Source organism: Balaenoptera ricei, chromosome 3 (genome assembly GCF_028023285.1).
Source record: "Balaenoptera ricei isolate mBalRic1 chromosome 3, mBalRic1.hap2, whole genome shotgun sequence".
Classification (NCBI taxonomy): domain Eukaryota; kingdom Metazoa; phylum Chordata; class Mammalia; order Artiodactyla; family Balaenopteridae; genus Balaenoptera; species Balaenoptera ricei.
The window spans coordinates 179,173,395-179,196,292 of NC_082641.1; the positions used below are offsets into that span (position 1 = coordinate 179,173,395).

The 22,898-nt window shown below is 56.4% G+C and overlaps 1 protein-coding gene across 3 annotated transcripts in view; it reads left to right on the top strand.

Annotated features, from left to right (window-relative positions):
• SEMA6B (semaphorin 6B) overlaps window positions 1-22,898 on the top strand; it is a 70,581-nt gene that overhangs the window by 42,959 nt on the left and 4,724 nt on the right. For 2 of the 3 annotated variants that reach the window (XM_059918713.1, XM_059918716.1), the window contains 10 exons: window positions 15,294-15,443; window positions 15,583-15,706; window positions 17,354-17,414; window positions 17,547-17,609; window positions 18,059-18,160; window positions 18,573-18,663; window positions 19,007-19,126; window positions 19,938-20,026; window positions 21,511-21,728; window positions 22,592-22,723. In XM_059918713.1, the coding sequence (XP_059774696.1) occupies window positions 15,294-15,443; window positions 15,583-15,706; window positions 17,354-17,414; window positions 17,547-17,609; window positions 18,059-18,160; window positions 18,573-18,663; window positions 19,007-19,126; window positions 19,938-20,026; window positions 21,511-21,728; window positions 22,592-22,723 (1,150 nt within the window). Of the gene's footprint in view, window positions 1-13,796; window positions 14,071-15,293; window positions 15,444-15,582; window positions 15,707-17,353; window positions 17,415-17,546; window positions 17,610-18,058; window positions 18,161-18,572; window positions 18,664-19,006; window positions 19,127-19,937; window positions 20,027-21,510; window positions 21,729-22,591; window positions 22,724-22,898 lie in introns of those variants that run through there. The other variant, XM_059918714.1, reaches the window with a different exon arrangement.

Here is a 22,898-nt window from a genome sequence, read left to right on the forward strand (position 1 = left end):
GCCGCGGCGGGGGGGAGAGAGTCAGCCGGTCCGGATCCCCCCCGCTGCAGTGGGAGCCCAGGGGTTCGGGGCCCCCCAAGAGCTGACAAAGGGACAAAGAAAGCGTCTCTCTCCGAGAGCGCTGGGAGGGGTGGGGGGCGCCGAGTGTGGCCCCCTCCCGTGGGCGCTGATTGGTCTCCAGGGTGGGGGTCACGTGCCCCCTGTCCCGCTCTCCCCCTCGGGGTGCCCTCCGAGTTTGGGGCACCTCCGCCCTGCTCTGCCCCTGCCCGGACTTGTAGGCGCTGAAGCTGGGAGTTTTTGCAAGCGTCCTGGGGCTGGGGGCGATTCCCAGACCCTCAACCCCTGTTTGGCCCTCTCTGGCTGAGGTCTTTGGCATCCTCCCCGTGAGGCTGTCATCTTTGACCCCCAGACTGGAGGGGAACTAGGGCTTGGGGTTAGGGGATTGGGCCCTTAAGTTTTGGGGGTCTCTTTTGGGTTTAAGGAGGAAGGGGGGGGACTAATGGCTGGGGCTTCAGAAGGGCCCCCCAGTTTGCAAAATTGCATTGCTTCATATTTTTCTGGGTTCCCTCAGCTTCTCAAGGGTACAGCGCACTCTCCAAAATCAAAGTTCAGTACCCCCGGGGCATCCCCTCCCCTACAGACACTGGCCAGTCCCTTTCCCACATCCTAGTAGATATGTTTTCTTTCAAGGATGAAATTTTTGAATGTATCTGAGCAATTGCTGAAACTCTATTTAGACAGAGTACAGGGTGTGGGGACAGGCTGGGAGTCATAGGTGGGGTCAGGATTCTCCTGGGAGGGGGTCCAGAGCTCTTAGGGAAGGTAGCTGGGGGGTCCCTGTGGCACAGCGGACCTTGGATATCGGGTAGGTGGCAGCCTGGCAGGAGACTAATTAAACTGTAGCGTGTCCACCCTGAACTGGCCCATTCCCAAGAACAGACAGGGTGACAGAGGCCCAGGGAGGCGGCAGAATGGGTGGAGAGGGAAGCCAGGCCTCTCCACTGCTGGGACTGTTAGATGGGGTCAAGGGGGAAAGGAGCCTCCACATCTGCTGAAACCCAAAATGCCAGCCCAAAGGTTTCCTTGGAAACCCCGGCCCCCCACCCAGCCAACCTGGGCAGGGCAGAAATTAGACCTGGAGCTTCCAACGCCCCACCCCTCTCCAAAAAGAAAAAAAAGCATCATAGAGAAGGCTGGGGCCTGAGAGGAGGGGTGCTGCTGTGTGGCCTCAGACAGGTCTCTAGCCCTCTCTGGGCTGCAATCTCCCCAGAAGGTTTTAGGACCTGAGTGGAGGGAGATAAGGCAGAGAGAGGTCCCAAGGAATACCCTGGATTTGTAACCTCTCCCTCCAGTCCCCACCTGCCTTCTGCCAGGGCTGAGCACCCATGGGGCCTAAGGGTCCTGTCGCCTCCTCTGCTTTGAGGTGAGAGCACGACTCCCAGCGGAGGTATTGAGTCACCAGGGAGGGGCCATTCACTTCTGTCCTCTGGTCAAAGAAGGTGCTGGAGATGTGAGCTGCAGAAGGGTTTGGCATCTTCAGTGGCCGCCCAGGGCTTGAGCGGAGAGTTGCTGGGGTTACGGGGGGCTGGACCAGGAAGATAGAAATCAAGCTGTCCTTGCAAAGGTGACCCTGACGTCAGCTGGCGGGACAGGTAAGCTGGGTCCCCCGGGGCTGAAGGATGTGCCGGTCGCTGCCCATCTCCCGGGAAGGAGGGTGTCCCTAACTGACCCTGTGGTGTGGCCCTGTCCTGTGTGCCCTGCCCTTTGCCAGGTGATGATGGGGAACCCAGAGAGGACTCAGCCCGGGTCAGGACAGGTGGAAGCAGGGATGCCAGTGCCAGCATCCCCTGCCTGGAGGAGGGGATGCTGGCACTGGCCTTGAGGGGTGAGAAGGCGGTTGCCAGGAGGTGAGGGGGACAGGGATTCCAGGTGAAGGAAGCAGTGGGGAAAACCACGGAGGGGTGTGTTGGGGGACTCCTGAGTGACTGGGCTATTTTAAGGGTGGGAGACAATAAACAATGAGGCCTGAGAGGTGACAGGGGCCGCGGATGCCAAGCTGGGGAGCGGGCTTTATCCCGAGGGCAATAGGGAGCCATCGAAGATCTTAGAGCAGGGGAGGGAATGGGCCACGTTTCAGACCTTGAGCAGCCGTGGGGAAGGATAACTACCAGGAGACAGGTTTTCCAGAATGCTGGAAAAATGTTTAGGATACAGTGATTCCAAAATCCTTAGCCATTTAAGGGGCTGCAGATTCTCAGACTGATTCATCCAAGACCCAGCGGTGATTGGGGTTGACCGTGGGTGGGGCCTCATTTAGCAGAAACAGGGACACTGAGGCTCATGGCAGCCTGGGAGGGGGCCCCGGCCGCCTGCCCCACATCCCGTGGTCAAATTATCTAGGAGTCGGCTTCAGGGGACAGACCCGCACGCTAGATACCCCCACCATTGTGATCGGTGTAGGTTTGGCTTGCCAGAGCCAGGGTTTGATGTGTGGCCTGAGAGGTCTGGGCCTGAGCCACATAATTCTCTCTTATTATCACAGTCGTTCATCACCTGCCCTTGAGGGATGTCCAGATGAAGTGGCAGGCATTAAAATGTGCTAAGGAGGTGACTTGGGAGGCCAAGGACCCCTCTTCCATCTCTTTGGGCAGGGATACAGGGGTGGCCCCCTACCAGCCACCCTTGAAGCTCCTTCACTGGCCCCAGGGTCCAAAGGTGGTAGCCCCAGGGCCTGCTGGGAGGGAAGCCCAGTCTAGTGAGGACTACATTTCCCAGGATGCATTTTGTCCCAGGCTGAGCCTGCCTTCCAAGAGCTGACCTAGGAGAGAACTTCCCAACTGCAGGATCCCAGAGAGGATTGTGGGTACATGGGTTTTCAGGAGGGCCCAGGGGGAGACCTGGTCCAGAGCGGTAGGGGAGGTCAGTCACTAAACAGATGCTCCCAGTGGCCTCCGTGTGCCTGGCCCTGGGCTGGGTGATGCTGGGATCGCAGAGAGGGAGATTTAGCTCTAGTGCCTGGTTGGCCCTCAAGGGTCTTCCAGGCTCAGGGAGGGGAAACAGGCAGACCCTGGCCCTCTTGGCTACATGGGATCAGAGTTGGGGCAAAATGGGGCTGAGGAAAGCTGGCTCTTCCCGGTGGATCAGAGAAGATGCATCGAGGAGGGGCATTGCCGCTAAGACCATGACGGATGTGTAGGAGTTCACCAGGGGGGAAACCACATGTTTTCTGATAGTTTCAGAACCTTCTCCCTTTCCTGAAGGCCCAGTTAGAATCCCCTGGGGCAGTTGAGACAGCCCCTCTGAATTTTTGTCTTTAGAGATTGCCACAACAGTTGGAGCAGACTTACCTGGGTTGGAATTCATCTCTTCATTCACTCACCCCCTCATGCCCCCTCTCTAAGCCTCAGTTTCCCCATCTGTGAAACATGGATGCTATTCTCTCTCCCTTAGGGTTGAACATTTAAACAAGAGGATGCAGGGAAAATGCCAGGTCTGGACCTGTTCTTTTCTTACTCTAGAAAAAGGAATAATTATTTTTTTTAATAAATTTTATTTATTTATTTATTTATTTTTGGCTGTGTTTGTCTTTGTTGTTGCACACAGGCGTTCTCTAGTTGCGGCGAGTGGGGGCTACTCTCCGTTACGGTGCGCGGGCTTCTCATTGCGGTGGCTACTCTTGTTGTGGAGCACGGGCTCTAGGCGCGCGGGCTTCAGCAGTTGTGGCATGTGGGCTCAGTAGTTGTGGCTCGCAGGCTCTAGAGTGCAGGCTCAGTAGTTGTGGCACACGGGCTGAGTTGCTCCGCGGCATGTGGGATCTTCCCGGACCAGGGCTCGAACCCGTGTCCCCTGCATTGGCACGCGGATTCTTAACCACTGCGCCACCAAGGAAGCCCAAAAAAGGAATAATTTTGAAAAGCAGAAGCTTGTGGCCTCTGGTCCTGATCTCATTGAGAGCTGTGGGGTCTTTGCTCTCATTTCATGAGTTGACAGATATTTAATGACTGCCTACTATGTGCCAGGTGCTGAGAACCCAGCAATGACCAAGGCAGACCAGGCCCTGCCCTTGCCAAGCTCACACTAGATGGGAACATGAACACTAAGGAAAGAAAGTGAATAGAGTATAACAAGTGCCCCGAGGACAATGACACTGAGAAGGGCGGGGCTCTTTTAGCTGATGATGTCAGGGAGGGTGTCTCTGAGGAGGTGGTGTTTGAGCTGAGACCTGGAAAATGAAAAGGAGCCAGTCATGCAGAGAACTGGAAGAGCCTTCCAGGCAGAGGGTACAGCCCGTGCAAAGGCCCTGGGGCAGGACCGTGCATGGTGTGTTGGAGGAACAGTGAGGAGGCCCCTGTGTCTGGAGCAGAGGGAGCAAGGGGGAAAGAGGGAGGAGAGGAGGGCAGGGAGGGGACGGCGCAGGTCATGCAGGTCCCTGTGGGCCACAGGGAGGACTTGGGCTTTTATCCCAGTGAGGTGGGAGCCCTGGAGGACTCTGGGCAGAGGAGAGGCGGGGCCTGACTCAAGTGCTCACAGGTGCCTTTTGGCTGCTGCAGGGAGCACAGACTGTGGGCAGCAAGGGCCAGAGCTGGGGAACCAGGGTGGAGGGGTCTGTGCTGGTCCAGATGAACCATGATGGGGGCCAGCCAGGGTGAGGCAGTAGAGGGGAAAAGAAATGTGTGGATCAGGGTAGATTTTGGACTTGCTAGATGTGGGGGACTGAGAGCCCCTTTCTCTGGGGGCACATAGTGTTAAGGTTAAGAGTGTGTGTCTGGACCATATGGCCTGGGTTCAAAAACCAGTCTGGCCTTTTCCTAGCTGTGCAACCTTGGGCATATTACTTGCCCACTCTGAGCTGCCTACAATTCCTCACCTGTAAAATGGTGAGGAAACCCCTCCTACCTACCCCACCAGTACTTTCTGCAAAGCCCTTTGCACAGGGCTTGGAACACAATAGGTGCTGTATAAATGTTTGCTGTTATTCCCCTTTGAATGTCTAAGTCCCAGGGTCTGGGAAGAAATGAGGCACAGATTGGGGTGGCAAATTCCCCGAGGTCACTCAGCAAAACGGGGGCCCCTGTCCCCTCACCGTTTTGCTCCATTGATGCACAGTTCTCACGTCCCAGCCCCCAGAACCCACGTCACTCTGCCAGCATCTCCACCATTCCTGAGCCCTGACTCACCAGGACTTGTGGTCCGCTACGACCCCAGGACCATCCCCCAGGACCCATTTCCCGCCTTTGTCTTCTTCAAGTTCATCGCCAGGTCTTCCTTTCCCAGCAGCACTTGGCACGGCCCCTCCTGCCTCCCGCCCAGCATCGCTCAGCGGTGTCCCCCTCCAGACCTGCCTTTCTGGTCTCATCCCACTTGGGGATCCCTGTGGCCTCCCAGACAGGGCCTCTAGGGAGGAACAGTGACTGGGGGACTTCTGGTTGGGAGGATCAGCCTGGGGGAGAGGAGGGCTCCCAGAACCCCGAGTGAGAGGGGCCGGGCTCACCATCTTCTGCTTCCTCCAGATCGAGGACCACAAGGGCGGGGACCAGATCTGTTTGCCCTCCCTACAGTGGAGCCCCCTAGAGCCGAGCCTTACTCCCCTCTGTCCCCCAAAGCTGGGTCCCAAGAGCAGCACCCTGCTCTTCTGTGTTTCCTCCAAATTGTGGTTGAGACCGGGGTACGTTTGCCCCCAGGCCGGCTCAGGGCCCCCCACTTGGGAATCTGTGGGTTCCGGACCCCCAAGCCCCAGCGCCATCCCGGATTCCCTAGGAGCCCCCAGCCCCCTCGAGTGGCCCCCTCCCAGGCCCCCTAATTACCCGCTGGGCATAAATGACACTTTAATTTCCTCGGAATGGTCGCCGCATCACCAAGAAAGCAGCGCCCCCCTTCCCTATTCCTAATTACAAGTTGCTGCTTCCGATTTGCCTCCTGGCAGCCAAGTTTCCAAACAGTGATTAAAATTAATTACCCAGGAGCACCCCCTGTCTGGCTGGCTGGGAGCCCCGGGGACCTGTCCATGTCCCCCACTCAAGGTCCTGCTTCTGCCACCTGGTGTCCCCACTGGCTCTCTGAGTGGCCTGGCACTGGGGCAGCCTCTCTCTGGGTCTCTGCTTGCTTATCTGCAAAATGTTCAATTAGGCTGTGCAGCCTCGTTGACAGATGGCACATTGTGGGCACCCGGTAAATGTCAGCAAGAGGCAGTTTAGCCACGTGGCCTGGGTTCGAATCCCAACTACACCCTTCTGTGCTGTGAGACCTTGGCCAAGTGTCTTAACCTCTCTGAGCCTGAGTTTTTCCCTCTGTGAAATGGGGATAATGGTGCTGGTCGCTGCCTCATAGGGTTGGCGTGGGCAGGAAACCAGTTCAAACATGTGAAAGGCTTGGTCCAGCAGCCGGCACACAGTAGGGGCTTCATCAAATTTTAGCTTAAATCCCTGCCCTGCTGGGCTGCTGTGGGGTGCACCGGGGAGTCGGCTCGGGTGCTCTGAGCACCATCCTCTTTAAACGAGATGCCCAGCATTAATTGGGTGCTTACTGCATGCCCGGCTCTGTGCATGATCCTGGTCAGGGCTGAATCCCCGGCCATGTTGGCACACGGTAGGTGCTCAGGAAGTCTGGAATAAACAGATCCTTGTAGCTCTTTCATAAATTGGATCTTTTTGTGGGACATTCATTCAGCCTGTATGTGTAGAGTGCCTACTGTGCACCAGACCCCTTGCCCCCGTGGAGCCAATGTTCTCATCCCTGATTTACAGAGGCAGAAGCAAACCCAGAGAGGGGAAGGATGTAACCCTAGGCTGCACAGCAGTCAATATTTATTAAGCACCTACTATCTGGAGCTCATTTACCCATCCTGATAACCCGTTGGGGATGGTTATCATGCTCAAGTCACTGATGGGGAAGCTGAGGTTCCGGGAACCGAGAACACAGGGAGGTAAGGCTGAGGACCAAGGGGATGTGCTGGCCGCCTCCCAGGCTGGGGAGGGACGAGTTAACCAGCGTGGTGCGAACGTTGCGGGGCGAGGGAGCCCCTCTCCTCAGCGCCCCCGTGGCCTGGGCCCCAAGGGACTCCCTCTGGCCACTCTGCCAAGTTCCTAGACAGCCCCGGAGCCCGGCTGGGCTGCGCTGGGGGCAACTGAGGCAGGTGGAGGAGGCAGCTGTAAGCAGAGCTGGTAACTAGACCTGGACGACGCAGGGGCCCGGCTGCCTGGCCAGGTTACTTGATCCCCCCGGGGACACCGGGCCCCGGAGCTGGAATCCTGGGGCGGCCAGGCTGACAGGAGCTCCTTCCATGGAACTGGAGACGGGCATCCCGCCCCCATCCTTGCCACAGCAGATGGAGAAACAGGGGCTCCGAGCCTGGCCTGGGGTCACTGAGTCACCTGCTGTGGTACGGAGAGGCCCAGAGAGGGCAAGCTGCTGGCCCAAGGTCACTCAGCAAGGTCATTTCACAGAGAGTAAACAGGTGTGCCAGGCCCTGTTCTAGTGCCTTATTTTACAGATGAGAAAATTGAGGCTCTGTGTCTTGTCTGGAAAAGGGGGAAAGTCCCAGGGCTCCTCCCTTATGATATGGCAGCCTCCCCGCCCATCGGCATCTCCTTGCTGTTCCTTTGACGGTTCCAGCCTCCAGGGCTTTGCCTTTTCAGTTCCCTCTTCAGGAAGTCCCCTGACCACCATCCAAAGCAGCCCCTTTGCCATCACTCTCCATCATTCTCTGCATTTTCATCTTCAGACTTCGATATCATTGTCAGAAGCTGAGTTCTGTTTTTTGGTAACGCGTGTACCCCTATCTCCCCACTGGACTGGGAACCCCCCAAAGGCAGGGCTTTTCAACTGTCTTGGCCATCGCTGCGGCCCCATGCTGGGAACAGTGTCTGGCACACAACTGGTGCTCAGTAATTGCTCATCCAATGAGTGAATGACTAGTTTCCAATTTGGGGTACAAAGAGCCAGAGCTGGTCATAGATGCGCCCAAGTTGGTGAGGTTGGGTGGAGCCGAGGGCAGGGTCATGGCTGGGGGAGCCCGGGGAAACGGAGCTTGCCAGGGAAGGCAGTTAGAGAAGGCTTCCTGGAGGAGGGGGCATCCCCGTGTAGACTTTTTTTGGGGGGGGGAGGGGGCTGCACCTCACGGCATGTGGAACTGCCCCGATCAGGGATCGAACCTATGCCCCTGCCATGGAAGCACGGAGTCTTAAACACTGGACCACCAGGGAAGTCCCAGGACTCAGCATTTCTAACCGCTCCCAAGTGAGGCTGCTGCTGCTGGTGGTCCGAGGACCATATTCGAAGTAACAGAGTGTCTAGAGGACCCTTTGAGAGTGTGACACTGGACCCCAGGTGGGAGGTGGGTGCATGAGGAGGGAAGGGGTTGCTAGAGTCCAGCGGTTGGGGGTGGAGACCTGAAACAAGGAGGGAGCCATGTGGGTATCTGAGAGAAAAGGCTTTCAGGAGTGAGGAACAGCCTGTGCAAAGGCCCTGGGGCAGGACCGGGCCTGGTGTGTTGGAGGAACAGCGAGGAGGCTCAAGTGTCTGGACCAGAGTGAGCGAGGGGGAGAGAGGAAGGAGAGGACCGCAGGGAGGGGACGGGGCAGGTCGCGCAGGGTCTTGTGGGCCCCAGGAGGACTTGGATTTTTACTGGGAGGGAGGTGGGAGTCCTGGAGGGCTGGGGGCAGAGGAGGGGCGGGGCCTGACTCGGGTGCTCACGCGCGCCCTCTGGTGGCGGCTTCGGGGAGGACAGACTGTGGGGATGAAGGGTGGGAGCTGTGGACCGGTGGAGGGGACTGTGGGGTCCAGGCAGGAGGTGCTGGGGGCCGACCAGGGAACAGACTAGTGAAGGGTGAGAATTCTGGATGAATTTGGCAGACCCCACAGGACTTGCTGGCATTGGATGTGAGGGTGAGAAAAGAAGGGGCCAGTGCTGAAGGGAGTTCCGGGGCGGGGGTGACTCCCAGGTGGGGCCTGAGCCATTAGCGGAGACAGGGAGCCTGTCCGTCAATAGATCAATTTGGTCTATGCGTTCAGCACCATTCCGGTGAAAATCCTAACAGGTTTTATGTTTTATGTTATTTGTTTTGGAACTTACCAGCTGATCCTAAAATGTATGCTAAAGCCCTGGGGTAGCCCAGGTAGCCCTGGCCAGGTGGGAAAAAATGTTCCAGAAGGAAATTTGAACTTTTGACGAAGTTAGAGTAGCTAAGGCCATATGGTACCTGGGAAGGTCGATGGGAGGGTGAAGCCGGGTGGCCTGGGGGGAGTTTCCATCCCTGCCTCAGTTTCCTCATCTGTATAGTGGGACTGTACCAAGGCTTGGAGTGATGGTTGGGAGGTCAGGCAGAGAGGCCGTGCCACAGCGCAAGCCCTCCCGGCTGGGGGTGGACCTCTATCTCTTTATGACCGTCCCTCCCACCCCCACGTGCATGGATGTACGTCTCCAGGGCTGCAGGCAGGCAGACACGTGGATGCATGGGTGCCCTGCACGCCAAGGGGTGCACACGCTGGCCACGCAGCTCCCCACGCCCGGCCCCGGGGTTGGGAGGTAGTGCGGCTCCCAGTGACCAGGTGCCAGGGCCGGCGGTGGGGCCACTTCCGGGCAAGTGGGCGCCGGGCAGCTGCTGGCAGAGACGCCTCGAGTTTCATGGAGAGAAGCAGATGGTCTTGGAGGGGTGGGAGAGGTGCCACCTCTCCGATAACCCCAGGTCAGGGGAGTAAACTGAGGCCAGGTGCAGTGGGTTGGCCCCGACGTGACCCAGACTCCCCCAAAGAGCATGTGGGATTCAGCTCTGCATGATCGTCAAACTAACAAATGTCGATTGAGCGGGTTTCAGTCTTGGCTCCACCGTTTCCATTTGGGCAAGTGACTTCGCCTCTCTGTGCCTCAGTTTCCCCATCTGTGTAAGGGGCACAGCACCCACCTCTCCGATGTGTCGTGCGGATCAAATGAGTTCATTTAAGTCCTTAGGACAGTGCCTGGCACATCACAAGTGCTTGGTGTTTGCTACTTTTATTCTTTTTTTTTTTTTTTTAACTTTGGGCTCATTTTTATTTATTTATTTATTTATTTTTGGCTGTGTTGGGTCTTCGATTCTGTGCGAGGGCTTTCTCTAGTTGTGGCAAGTGGGGGCCACTCTTCATCGCGGTGTGCGGGCCTCTCATTATCGCGGCCTCTCGTTGCGGAGCACAGGCTCCAGACGCACAGGCTCAGTAGTTGTGGCTCACTGGCTTAGTTGCTCCGCGGCATGTGGGATCTTCCCAGACCAGGGCTCGAACCCGTGTCCCCTGCATTGGCAGGCAGACTCTCAACCACTGCGCCACCAGGTAAGCCCTACTTTTATTCTTTATTGAGCTTCTGCTGTATGCCAGGCCTTATGCTGGGCAGTGGGGACACAGTGGTGGCCAAGACAGACTCAGTCCCGCCCTCTCGGGGAGCTCAGAGTCCAGTGGGGAAGATGAACAGTTAACCAGGCATTTGGAAGATAGGGTGAGCAGGACCCTCCTGCACAGGCAGGCAGGAGCCCAGAGGAAGTCAATCCGGGCTGATGTGGGGAGTCTTCCTGGAGGAGATGTCTGAGACCTGATGAGCAAGCGTGTTCACCAGGTTACTGGGAGCAGGAGGAAGTTGTTCCAAGCAGAGGGAACAGCATGTGCAGATGCTCAGAGCTGGAGATGGAAGGGAGGGGAGGGACTTCATTTCAAGGGCACTGGGGAGCCATAGAAGGGTTTAGAGCAGACGTTCTCAGCTGGGGGTGGTTTTGCCCCCCATGGGATACTGGGTGGTGTTTGGGGACATTTTTGGTTGTCGCAATTGAGGGGTGCTCCTGGCATCGAGTGGGTGGGGGCCAGGAATGCTGCTCCACACCTGGCGGTGCCCAGAGCCTCCCCACCCCAAAGAATGACCTGGCCCTGAATGTCAGCAGTGCCGAAGGGGAGAGACCCTGGTTTAGATCAGGGAAGAAACAAGTGAGATTTGGGTTCTAGAAAGATTCCTTTGCTACCTTGAGGAGGATACTGAAGGGGCGGGACTGGAAACCAGGGGACCAGGTAGGGGGTGGGAGCTGGGCTATGGGGCCTTCAGGGCAGGGGAGGGACTGGGAGGCCGACACCCTTGTCTTTGGCTCAGGAACAACGGGGCTGGTAAGAAAAGCCCAGTTTGGGTTTCAGGGTTCCCAGGGTGGTTCTGAGGGGCTGGGTGCAGCTGTGGACAGAGGGAGGACAGGAACAGCCTTCTAGCCCCGAGTTGCTGCATCACAAAGTTATGAAAACCAGGAGAAAAAATGAGCCGTGAGGTCCCATCCCGACCTGGGGCCTCAGTCTTCCCATCTGTGAACCGGGTGTTAAGTAACTGCTGGCCTCACTGGGTTGAGGGATGACGGAACGGGTGGTTATTAATCTTGCCATGACCATTCGTACGCTCAACCCCCAGGAGCAAAATCCTGGTAGCAGAGAGCCCTGGGTTCAATCCAGCTGCCACATCCTCTCTGGTGGGTCGTGGCCCCTCAATCAGCCCCTCAGTTTACCCATCTGCAAAATGGGCTGAACATTATACCAACCATACTAGAGCCATCAGGGGTCTCCATGAAGCAATTCCTGGAAACCACCCAGCCCAGCCTCTGATACTCAATATACCAACAGCAACAACAATAATAATAATAATTAGCATTTACTGAGCACCTGCAGCATGCCAGGCACTTTGCTAACACCACAGGCCTGTGAGGTCGATACTGTTACCATGCCCATTTCACAGATGAGAAAACTGAGGCCCAGAGGGGTAGAGTGACCTCTTCAGGGTCACACAGCATGTACATAGCAGAGCTGGGATTTGAACCCTTATGGCCTTGGAGCCCCTCCCCTCACCACAATGCTGCATGGCCCACGAGTGGAAGCTGCTGTCCTGAAGTTTCTGAAGTTAAATATTATTCTGATAAGACATGGGGTAAAAGGCACAGAGCACCACCTCACACCGATTAGGATGGCTACTATCATAAAACAGAAAATAGTGTTGGCAGGAGAAATTGGAACGCATGGGCAATGCCGCTGGGAATGTAAAATGGTGCAGCCGCTGTGGAAAAGAGCATGGCAGTTCCTCCAAAAGTTAAACATAGAATCACCATACGATCCAGCAATTCCACTCCTGCATATACACCCAAAAGAATTGAAAGCAGGGTCTCAAAGAAATGTTTGCACACCCACGTTCATAGCCATTCACAACAGCCAAAAGGTGGAAGCAGCCCCAGTGTCCATCAACAGGTGAATGGATAAATAAAATGTGGTCCATCCACACAGTGGAATATTACGGAGCCTTAAAAAGTCAAGGTATTCTGACACTCATTACAACATGGATGAACCTTGAGGACATGATGCTCAGTGAAATAAGCCAGACACAAAAGGACAAATACTGTCTGATTCTACTTATCTGAGGTCCCTAGAGGAGTCACAGCCATAGAGACAGAAAGTAGATGGTGGGGACCAGGGGCTGGGGGAGGGGATGGGAAGTCAGTTAATGGGGACAGTTTCACTTTGGGAAGATGAGAAAGTTCTGGAGATGGATGGTGGGGATGGTTGCACAAGAATGTGAATATACTTAGTGCCACTTAAAAATGGTTAAGATGGGGCTTCCCTGGTGGCGCAGTGGTTGGGAATCTGCCTGCCAATGCAGGGCACAAGGGTTCGAGCCCTGGTCTGGGAAGATCCCACATGCCGCGGAGCAACTAAGCCCGTGCGCCACAACTACTGAGCCTGTGCGTCTGGAGCCTGTGCTCCGCAACGGGAGAGGCCGCGACAGTGAGAGGCCCGTGCACCGCGATGAGGAGTGGCCCCCGCTTGCCGCAACTGGAGAAAGCCCTCGCACAGAAACAAAGACCCAACACAGCCAAAAATAAATTAATTAATTAATTAATTAATTTTTTTTAAAAAAATGGTTAAGATGGCAAACTTTGTTATACATTTTACCACAATGTTAAAAAAAAATGTTTAGGGACTTCCCTGGTGGTGCAGTGATTAGGAATCCGCCTGCCAATGCAGGGGACACGGGTTCAAGCCCTGGTCCAGGAAGATCCCACATGCTGCGGAACACCTAAGCCTGTGCACCACAACTACTGAGCCTGTGCTCTAGAGCACACGCACCGCAACTACTGAAGCCCGCGCAGCTAGAGCCTGTGCTCCACAACAAGAGAAGCCACTGCAATTAGTAGCCTGCGCACCACAAGGAAGAGTAACCCCCGCTCGCCGCAACTAGAGAAAGCCCAACGCCCAGCAACGAAGACCCTACGCAGCCATAAATAAATAAATAAACAAACAAATAAGTAAGTAAATAAATCTTAAAAAAAAAAAAAGAAGGCACAGAGCAGACAGAACACCAGAGGTGGGGTGCCCCGGCAGGTAAATAAATACATCAATCAATCAATCAATCAATCAATCTTTAAAAAAGAAAAAGAAGGAACAGAGCAGACAGAACACCAGAGGCGGGGTTCCCCAGCGGGTAAATAAATACATCAATCAATCAATCAATCAATCAATCTTTAAAAAAGAAAAAGAAGGCACAGAGCAGACAGAACACCAGAGGCGGGGTGCCCCGGCAGGTGTTGTAGGGAGGAAGCGTGTAGGGTGGGGTAGGCAGCAGCGGGGCTGGTGATCCCATTGGGGGTCTTGAATGCAGTGTCTGGGGCCTGGCTCGGGGGTCGCTGGGAGCCACGGGACGTTGCTAAGAAGGGGAGGAGCCGGGGAAGGAAACTCTTAAGGAAGCAGAGCCAGATCCGCGCACACGTGAGATGCTGGCGTCCGCTGAGTCACAAATCCTGGAAGTTCAGGGTCACAGAGAGGAAACTCCGCTGTTGCACGCAAGGCCTTCCTGTTTTTTGGCCCTGAATCCTCAGAGGCAGGCGTTCCAGGGCCAAAGTTCCCGCCTCGCGTCCACCTCCACGGGTTCGGGATCCCCGCACCCCGAGGCTGGGGCAGGGCTCAGAGATGTACCTGCTGCTCAGACGGGGAAACTGAGGCACGGGGCTTGCCCGGAGGCTGCGGGTGTCTTCTTGGGGCCTCTGGACTGCACTCCTTCTGGAAGGGGCGTGGAGGGCTGGGTTCCAGAGGGTGAGTTCTGCTCACACCGCCCACCAGATCATCACTTGGGACGGGTGGGGGGTGGTCTCCACTCTACACACCTGGAAGTTTCTTCAACTTCCCTTGAGCGGGAGCGGGAAACAGGCCCCCTGAAGAGGTCGTGAGGCTCCTGTCACAGAGGTATTCCGGGAGAGGGCAGAAAGGCTGTTATCGGGAAGGAAGTCAGATACCTTACCGGGGCCTCTGAGGTCCCTGGCCAGCTAGAATATTCTGCATTCTAAAGTACTGCAGTTCCCAGATTGTGGTTTATGAAATTCCAAGAGCCTTTGAATTTTTGTATTTTGAGACTTTCATTTTAAGGTTTTTGTGTTTTAGTTCTAAGAATTCTTAAAACATATGTTTTGAGGTTGAATTTTTTATAAATATATGTTTTGAAATGTTTTTTTAAAATAAATTTATTTATTTATTTATTTTTGGCTGTGTTGGGTCTTCGTTGCTGCACACGGGCTTTCTCTAGTTGCAGTGAGGAGGGGCTACTCTTCGTTGCGGCGCGCAGGCTTCTCATTTCGGTGGCTTCTCTTGTTGCGGAGCACGGGCTCTAGGCGCGCGGGCTTCAGTAGTTGCAGCACGTGGGCTCAGTAGTTATGGCTCGTGGGCTCTAGAGCCCAGGCTCAGGAGTTGTGGCGCTCGGGCTTAGTTGCTCCGCGGCATGTGGGATCTTCCCGGACCAGGGCTCGAACCCATGTCCCCTGCATTGCGAGGCGGATTCTTTTTTTTTTTTTAATCTTTATTAGAGTATAATTGCTTTACAACGGTGTGTTAGTTTCTGCTTTATAACAAAGTGAATCAGTTATACATATACATATGTCCCCATATCTCTTCCCTCTTGGGGAGGCGGATTCTTAACCACTGCGCCACCAGGGAAGTCCCTGTTTATCTATTATTATTATTAATTTTTAATTTAAAATCATTTAATTTTTAAAATAAATATTCTCATGATTATCCATTTTTTGTTAGAAACCGGTTCCTGAGCTTTCACTAAAATGTGGCCAGAAAGTTGTTATGGTAATTAGTAAGTGCTGGTGTTGTTATTGCCATGATTGTTGTTATTTTTAAATGATTACCCCCCCCCCCCCGATGGGGAATTTTTCTGGAAATTGAAGGTCCCCGCCGCCGCGGCTCTCGCGCTCCCTCTGCTGGCAGCAATGGGGACTGCAAGCCACACGGCTCACCGCATGGCCCCTCGCTCGCAGGTGTCACTTCCTGTCGCCCTGACCTCGCCATGCGGACCCCGCGAGCGCCCCCTCCCCGCCCGGCCCTACTGCTCCTGCTGCTGCTACTGGGAGGCTCCCACGGCCTCTTTCCCGAGGAGCCGCCGCCACTCAGCGTGGCCCCCAGGGACTGTGAGTGGGGGGCCTGGAGAGGGGAAGTCCCGAGGGAGGGTCTTGCTCCCCAGCTGGATCTGCTGCCCCCTCCCCCGGGGGCTTACCAGGCCAGGCTCACCCTGGCCCTGGATCACACCCCTCCTCACCCTCCCCCCAGACCTAAACCACTATCCCGTGTTCGTGGGCAGCGGGCCAGGACACCTGACCCCCGCAGAGGGCACCGACGACCTCAACATCCAGCGGGTTCTGCGGGTCAACAGGACGCTCTTCATCGGGGACAGGTACGAGGGACTGTCGGGCAGGGTGAGGTGTGGGGGAGTAGGTGGTAGCATTTTAGGGAGGTTTGCATGCTGGGGCCTGTTGTTTGGCTGGAGTGTGAATGTGTGTCCCTGGGGTGGGATTTTTAAGGGTGCTGAACTCTGGGTGTGGTTGGAGCCCAGAGCTTGCTATGATGTGTTACCAGGTAGGGACAGCTGTTTGGTCAAAATTCACTGGGTGCTAGAGGGGGTGCTGAAGTGGCACCCCAAAGCCTTTTCTCAGAAGGTGACATTTGAGTTGAGACCTGAATGATGAGGAGCCAGCTATAAGGAAATCTGGGGGAGAGGGAGAAGTCAGGGCATAGGACACAGCCTGTGCAAAGGTCCTGGGGCCGGACTCTGCCTGGCATGGTGGAGGGATAGCAAGGAGGCCCGTGTGGCTGGAGCAGAGTGAGTGAGGGGGAGAGAAGGAGGAGGGGAGCGCAGGGAGGGGACGGGGCAGGGAGGGCAGGGCCTTGTGGGCTGCAGGGGAGGACTTGAGCTTTTACCCCCAAGGGAGGTGGGACCCTGGAGGGCTGTGGGCAGAGGAGGGACAGGACCTGACTCAGGTGCTCACAGGTGCCCTCCGGTGGCAGCTGGGGGAGGACAGACTGTACTGGTGAGGGCAGGAGCCACTAGACTAGGGCAGAGGGGACAATGCTGGTCCAGGTGCGCAGTAATGGGGGCTGAACTAGGGTGGTGGTCATAGAGGATGTGAGAAGTGGGTGAGCCCTCGCTAGATACTGAAGGCAGAGGTGACATATTGGGAGGGAAGGAGAAGGGAGTTGAAGGTGACTCCCATGTCGTGGGGATAGAGTTGCCTCAGCCGAGATGGCTGACAGGGCGGGAGCAGATTTGGGGGATGGTCGGGTGCCGTGTGGCCAAGCTGAGTGTGAGACAGAGTATGAGACACCTTTGAGCCCCCTCGTGGAGACCTTGAGGGTTAGCTGGACCCCAAATCTGGAGCTCAGGGGAGGCCCTGGCTGGAGACAGGACTGTGGGTGTCATCCGGGCAGAGACGTGGTTCCAGCCCTGAGAGTGGACAAGGCGGCCCAGGAGGGGTGTGGATGGGGGAGGGAAGAGGCCAGAGGACCCAGGTGTGGGCCCACCAACGAGAGAGGAGGGCCCGGAGAGGTGGGAGGGAAGCCAGGCAAGTGCAGGGTCCAGGGACCCAGTGAGGATGGAGTTCTCAGGAGGAGGGTGCACTGGCCAGGGGAGACACTGTGGAGAGGGGGAGGAGGACAGAGAAGTGACCGCTGGACTTAACAGGGGCCAGTGACCTTGATTAGGGCAGTTTCTGCGGCATGGGGGGAGGGGTGAGAGCCTGGGGGAGACCGAGGGGTGCTGAGGCGGGGACAGCGGATGTAAAGGCATCAGACAGTGCGTTGTGTTGGGTGTAGGCCATGGAGTGTGTAAGCGTGAGGTGGCGTGGTAAGGCATGTGGGGTGTGCTAGAACCCGTGGCTCACTTTAGGGCACGAGGAGGCGTGTTAGGGCATGCACATGCGGAGCTGCACGTGGCAGGGGCGCTGGCACGCCCCTGTTTGGCACGTGTTGGACCTCACGTCTGCTGTCAGAATAGTGGGGAGGGGGGGGAGGCTCTCCGATCTCATTAACTACACCCCTCCTCTAGGGACAACCTGTACCGGGTGGAGCTGGAGCCCCCCACGTCCATGGAGCTGCGGTACCAGCGGGTGAGGAAGGGGTGCAGGTGGGAGGTGGGGCCCGGACACTGAGCTGGGGAGCAAGGTGGATTCGGGCCTGCTTAGCAGGGTTCCTAGGGCTGTCAAGGACCCCGCTCACCTCACCAGCTCTCTGTGTCCCAGAAGCTGACCTGGCGCTCCAACCCCAGCGACATCAACGTGTGTCGGATGAAGGGCAAGCAGGAGGTAAGTGGGCCCTGGCTACGCCTCCATCAGCCCTGGCTACGCCTCCATCAGCCCTGGCTACGCCTCCATCAGCCCTGGCCACGCCTCCAACCATGCCCCAATCCGTCCTGGCCACCCCCCAGGGCAAATCTGCTTTCATTCTAAGCCAGGGCCCTGGTGTTGCCATGGCTACTCCCAGAGCCTGGCCACGCCCCCAAGGTGGTCCTCAATCGTGGCCGTGCCCTTAGCCCTCGTCTTGCCATAGCTCCACCCCTTCAAGTGCCCTATTTCCCTGTCTGGGCCCCTCCCTTAGTCATGGCCTCGTCCCCAGCCTAGTCCTAGTTTAGCCCCCTGATTTTGCCACGCCCACATCCCTGGCCCCTCCTTGCAGGCCCCGCCTCTGCCCTGGCCCCGCCCACACCCGTGACCACACCCACCCTGGCTTCTCTCTTCCCGCCGCCCCAATCCAGGGCGAGTGTCGAAATTTTGTAAAGGTGCTTCTACTTCGGGACGAATCCACCCTCTTCGTGTGTGGTTCCAATGCCTTCAACCCCGTGTGTGCCAACTACAGCGTGAGTCACCGCTCTTCGAAGCCCTGACTGCCCCAGGTTCAACCTCCACGCCTTTGCTTACCGGCCCTCCACTGGTCATGCCCTATCCCCAGGCCACATCATCTCCTGCAGGAAGCCTTACTGGATATGCCCTCCCAGGTCCCTCACCCGGAGCTCCAGAGGAGGCTTCCAAAGGAGGCCTGTACAGGCTGCAGCAACTTAAACTACAAACCAGTTATAGGATGAATTAGGATCGATTCAGACCCATTTATTACAGATCAGTAAATTGAGCCCCAGAGAGGTTAAATGACTGACCAAGTCACACAACATCCAAGGGGGCACCAGGATTCCCCTTGGAGGGGGTGGCTGGGGGAGCCAGGGGCTGCTAGGTATAGACAGGAGCTCTGTCACTCAGTCCCTGTCCCCCCTGCAGATGGACACACTGCAGCCCCTCGGGGACAACATCAGCGGCATGGCCCGCTGCCCATACGACCCCAAACACGCCAATGTTGCCCTCTTCTCTGGTGAGTGCCCCCAACTCTGACCATCTGATGGGGCCCCAGTCCCCAGCAAGACATGGCATTTCCCATGCTTGGAGTCAGGTCATTTAGAAGGTGGCTGGGAGACCATCTCTCCAGCTATGAAACAGGCAGAATCTCAAGGGCAGGGCTCAGCCGAGGTTGGGGATGAGCGGAGGAGTTGGGGATCAGCCTGAAGTCAGGGCCTCGGCAGGGTTGGGGCTCAGCCTGGGGCTTAGGGCTCACTTAGGCTCAGGGCTCAGTCTTGAAGTCAAGTTTTGACCCACCCAGCCTCTGGCCTCTATGATCTAATCTCTCACCTGCCTCCCCCTGACTCACCCCCATCCAGAAGGGATGCTCTTCACAGCCACCGTTACCGACTTCCTAGCCATCGACGCCGTCATCTACCGCAGCCTCGGGGACCGACCCACTCTGCGCACCGTGAAACATGACTCCAAGTGGTTCAAAGGTGGGGTGATAGGGGCAGACCTGGTAGGGCTGACATTCATCAAATTCCCCCACCAGAATAACAGTCCCAGAGGAGACAGGCAGGGAACTCCCATCTCATCTTTGGAACCTACTAGCCTCTTTTTTTTTTAATTTTTTATTTATTATTTATTTATTATTTTTATTTTTGGCTGTGTTGGGTCTTCGTTTCTGTGCGAGGGCTTTCTCCAGTTGCGGCAAGTGGGGGCCACTCTTCATCGCGGCGCGCAGGCCTCTCACTATCGCGGCCTCTCTTGTTGCGGAGCACAGGCTCCAGACGCGCAGGCTCAGTAGTTGTGGCTCACAGGCCTAGTTGCTCCGCGGCATGTGGGATCTTCCCAGACCAGGGCTCGAACCCGTGTCCCCTGCTTTGGCAGGCACATTCTCAACCACTGCGCCACCAGGGAAGCCCCTACTAGCCTCTTTGAAGATAAAGTTAGAGGAAAGATTTAAGTTGGATCTAAAGTAGAACTTGCTGGAAATGGGTGGCTTAGTAACCCGAAATGGAACAGCACGAGCGGTATGGTAGGAGCTCAGCTCAACACATGAGGGAGGAAGGTGACAAAATAATAGACGTCGCTGTCTGTGGAAAGAAGACACGGTGATTTTAGGATTCTGACACCTACTCCCTCCAAAAAACCCCCAAAACTTTGGTCTCTTTTATTTTGCCTGGGTAATCAGCTGATATTCCCTTCACTGTAAAAGCAGCCAGCCACCCAGGCTACTGTGTTCCCAGCCCCAGAAACTCCCTTTCTCCTGTCACGGGCTGAGTTCTGACCCCTCCTCTCCTCCAGAGCCCTACTTCGTCCACGTGGTGGAGTGGGGCAGCCACATCTACTTCTTCTTCCGGGAGATCGCAATGGAGTTTAACTACCTGGAAAAGGTAGGGCCCTATTTCCCCTCCCAAAGAGGCCCAGGCAGTGGGGCATGCAGCTGAGAGGCTCTGATCTCGGGAAGTGGGGAGCAGAAGTGGGTCCATGAAACTCCACCTGGGGCAAGAGGGTCCCTCTGGTCCTCAGGGCCCTCCACTCCAGCCAGGTCCAGGCCCCTGGGGCTTGAAGACATTTCTGGAGCAGCCCTGGGTGAGGGTCCCGGGTCTGAAGTCAGATACACCCCTGAATGCAGTCCCAGTGCCGTTGCTGTTCGCCCGTCCACCCACCCATCTACCATCATTTATCCATCCTTCCTCAATGGCCCATCTGTCTGCCCACTCACTCTCCCACTCAGCCGCCCTCTCACCTACCCATCTATCTGTTCTTCAGCCCACCCACACTTCCAATCAAACCACTTATCTATCCATCCGCCCACCCCCTGACTCAGCCATCCTCCATCCATCCGTCCACTCATCTACCCTTCCATGCACCTATATATCCATCCACCCACCTCCCACTCATTGACTTCTTCATCCATTCATACACCTACCCGTCCATCCATTCATACACCTAACCATCCATTGATCTATCCTCCTACTGATCAGCTCATCCATCTACCATCCATCTCTCCCTCTACCTGCCCACCCCTCTATAATCCAATTATCTATCCCATCTCCTCTTCATCACCTGCTCATCCACTCCATTCAAACTTCTATCCACCCATGGATCCACCCATCCACTGATCTGTCATTACCTCCTTCATCTGCCTTTCCATCCATCCATTCATCCATTCCTCTACCCATCTCTCCACTCATCCACACTCACATCCATCTATCCATCTGTCCACCCATCCATCCTTTCATCCATCCATCCACCCACCCATCTATCCATTCATGCGGACTCACACCCATTTACTCATCCAACCATCCATCTATCCACCCATTCATCCACACACCCATTCATCCATCAGTTGATTATCTCCTTCTTCCTTATCTTCACTGTCCATCATTGTCTCCTTCAAATTCATCCATCCATCCACTAATCCATCCATACATCCATCCCATCCCTCAATCCATGGAGACATTTAAGTGCACAGACTGCCACTTACTACTAGTGTGACCTTGGGCCTCGGTCACTTTCCTTTGTCTGTGCCTCAGTTTCCCCTCTGTACCACGGGGATATCAGTAGGCCCTCCTCTGTAGAGCTTTGGGAGGAACGTGAGAGATGAGGAGGATAAAGTGCCTGGTACTTAGTGAGTGATCTGTAAGTGGAAGCGATGATGATTACGCTTGTCGTGGTGGCTGTGATCATCGTCATCCCCACATTTCGCTGGGGAATCTGGTGCTTAGGGGGCTAGGGTGACTGGCTGGGGCACCCACAGTGACCCGGGGCCAGGCTCCTGCATCCCATCCTGGGTAGCGGGCAGTGCGACCTGCGGGCAGGCCTTGTGGAACACAGGGCTCAGGCCCGCCCCCCCCGCCTGCTGATGTGCCAGGTGGTGGTGTCCCGTGTGGCCCGGGTGTGCAAGAATGATGTGGGCGGCTCCCCTCGCGTGCTGGAGAAGCAGTGGACGTCGTTCCTGAAGGCACGGCTCAACTGCTCGGTGCCGGGGGACTCCCACTTCTACTTCAACGTGCTGCGGGCCGTCACGGGTGTGGTCAGCCTGGGGGGCCGGCCCGTGGTCCTTGCTGTTTTCTCCACGCCCAGCAACAGGTCAGCGGGCACCGTCGGGAGCAGACTGGGAGCACCGGGTGGGCACAGGCATAGAGTTCCCATGTTACCTCACCACATATTCCCTGGGTCCTGCAATGGGCAAGATTGGACTCCCGGGAGGCCTCGGTCCCAGGCCAGGGGGCACCAAGCCAGACACTGACCCTCTGAGGCCCTTTGGCCAGAACTTGGCAGATGGGGGTGGGGGTGGGGGGGCGTCCTCATCCTCTGCCTTTGGAGGAGGGGTCGGGGAGGGCTTCCTGGAGGAGGCATCAATGGTTGTGAGATGGAAGAAGTGGGAAGAGCATTCCAAGTTGGAAGAACAGCCTGTGCAAAAGCCCTGAGGCTGCAATGAGCTTGCTATGTTTAAACCATAGGGAGGAGGCCCATGTGGCTGGCGTGGAGGGAAGCAAGGGGGAGAGTGGAGGATATGAGGGCAGGGAGGTGACGGGCTGTGGGGAGGAGCCTGGATTTTATCCTGAGAGCACTAGGGAGCCATGGGAGAGTAAGGAGCAGAAGAGGGACCAGGTCAGGTTTGCATTTTTGGAAGACTCCCTGGGGAATAGGTTGAAAGGGAGCAAGAGTGGCACCTGGGAGACTGGATATCCAGGCAAGTGACAAGGGGGGGCCTGGACACGGGTGGCTGTGGAGGGGCTGAACTATGATCCAGTCTGAGAACTGTTCAGCAGGTGGAGTGACTGGATTGGACGGGGGGTGCGGGGAGGGGCAGCAACCTCTGGCCCAGGTAACTGAACATGTGACAGCTCCGGAGGACAAACACTCCTCCACCTGCTTGCCCAGGGCAGTCCCCCCCCCCCAGCCCCCGGCCAGGCTCACTGCTCCCTTTCATCTGCCCCCACCCACAGCATCCCCGGCTCGGCCGTCTGCGCCTTTGACATGACACAGGTGGCTGCCGTGTTTGAGGGCCGCTTCCGTGAGCAGAAGTCCCCTGAGTCCATCTGGACACCCGTGCCGGAGGACCAGGTGCCACGGCCCCGGTGAGAGCCCCCTCGACCCTGAGACGGGTGCCTGGGTAGGATCCTGACCCTGGACCAAGGGCTGGGACTTCCAGGCAGTTAGTTATTTCAATAGCTGTTGCCGAGTTCAGCTGTACCCATTATGCAGGTGGGGAAAACCGAGGCCCTCTGGGCAGGGCAGCAAGTCCCCTGGTGA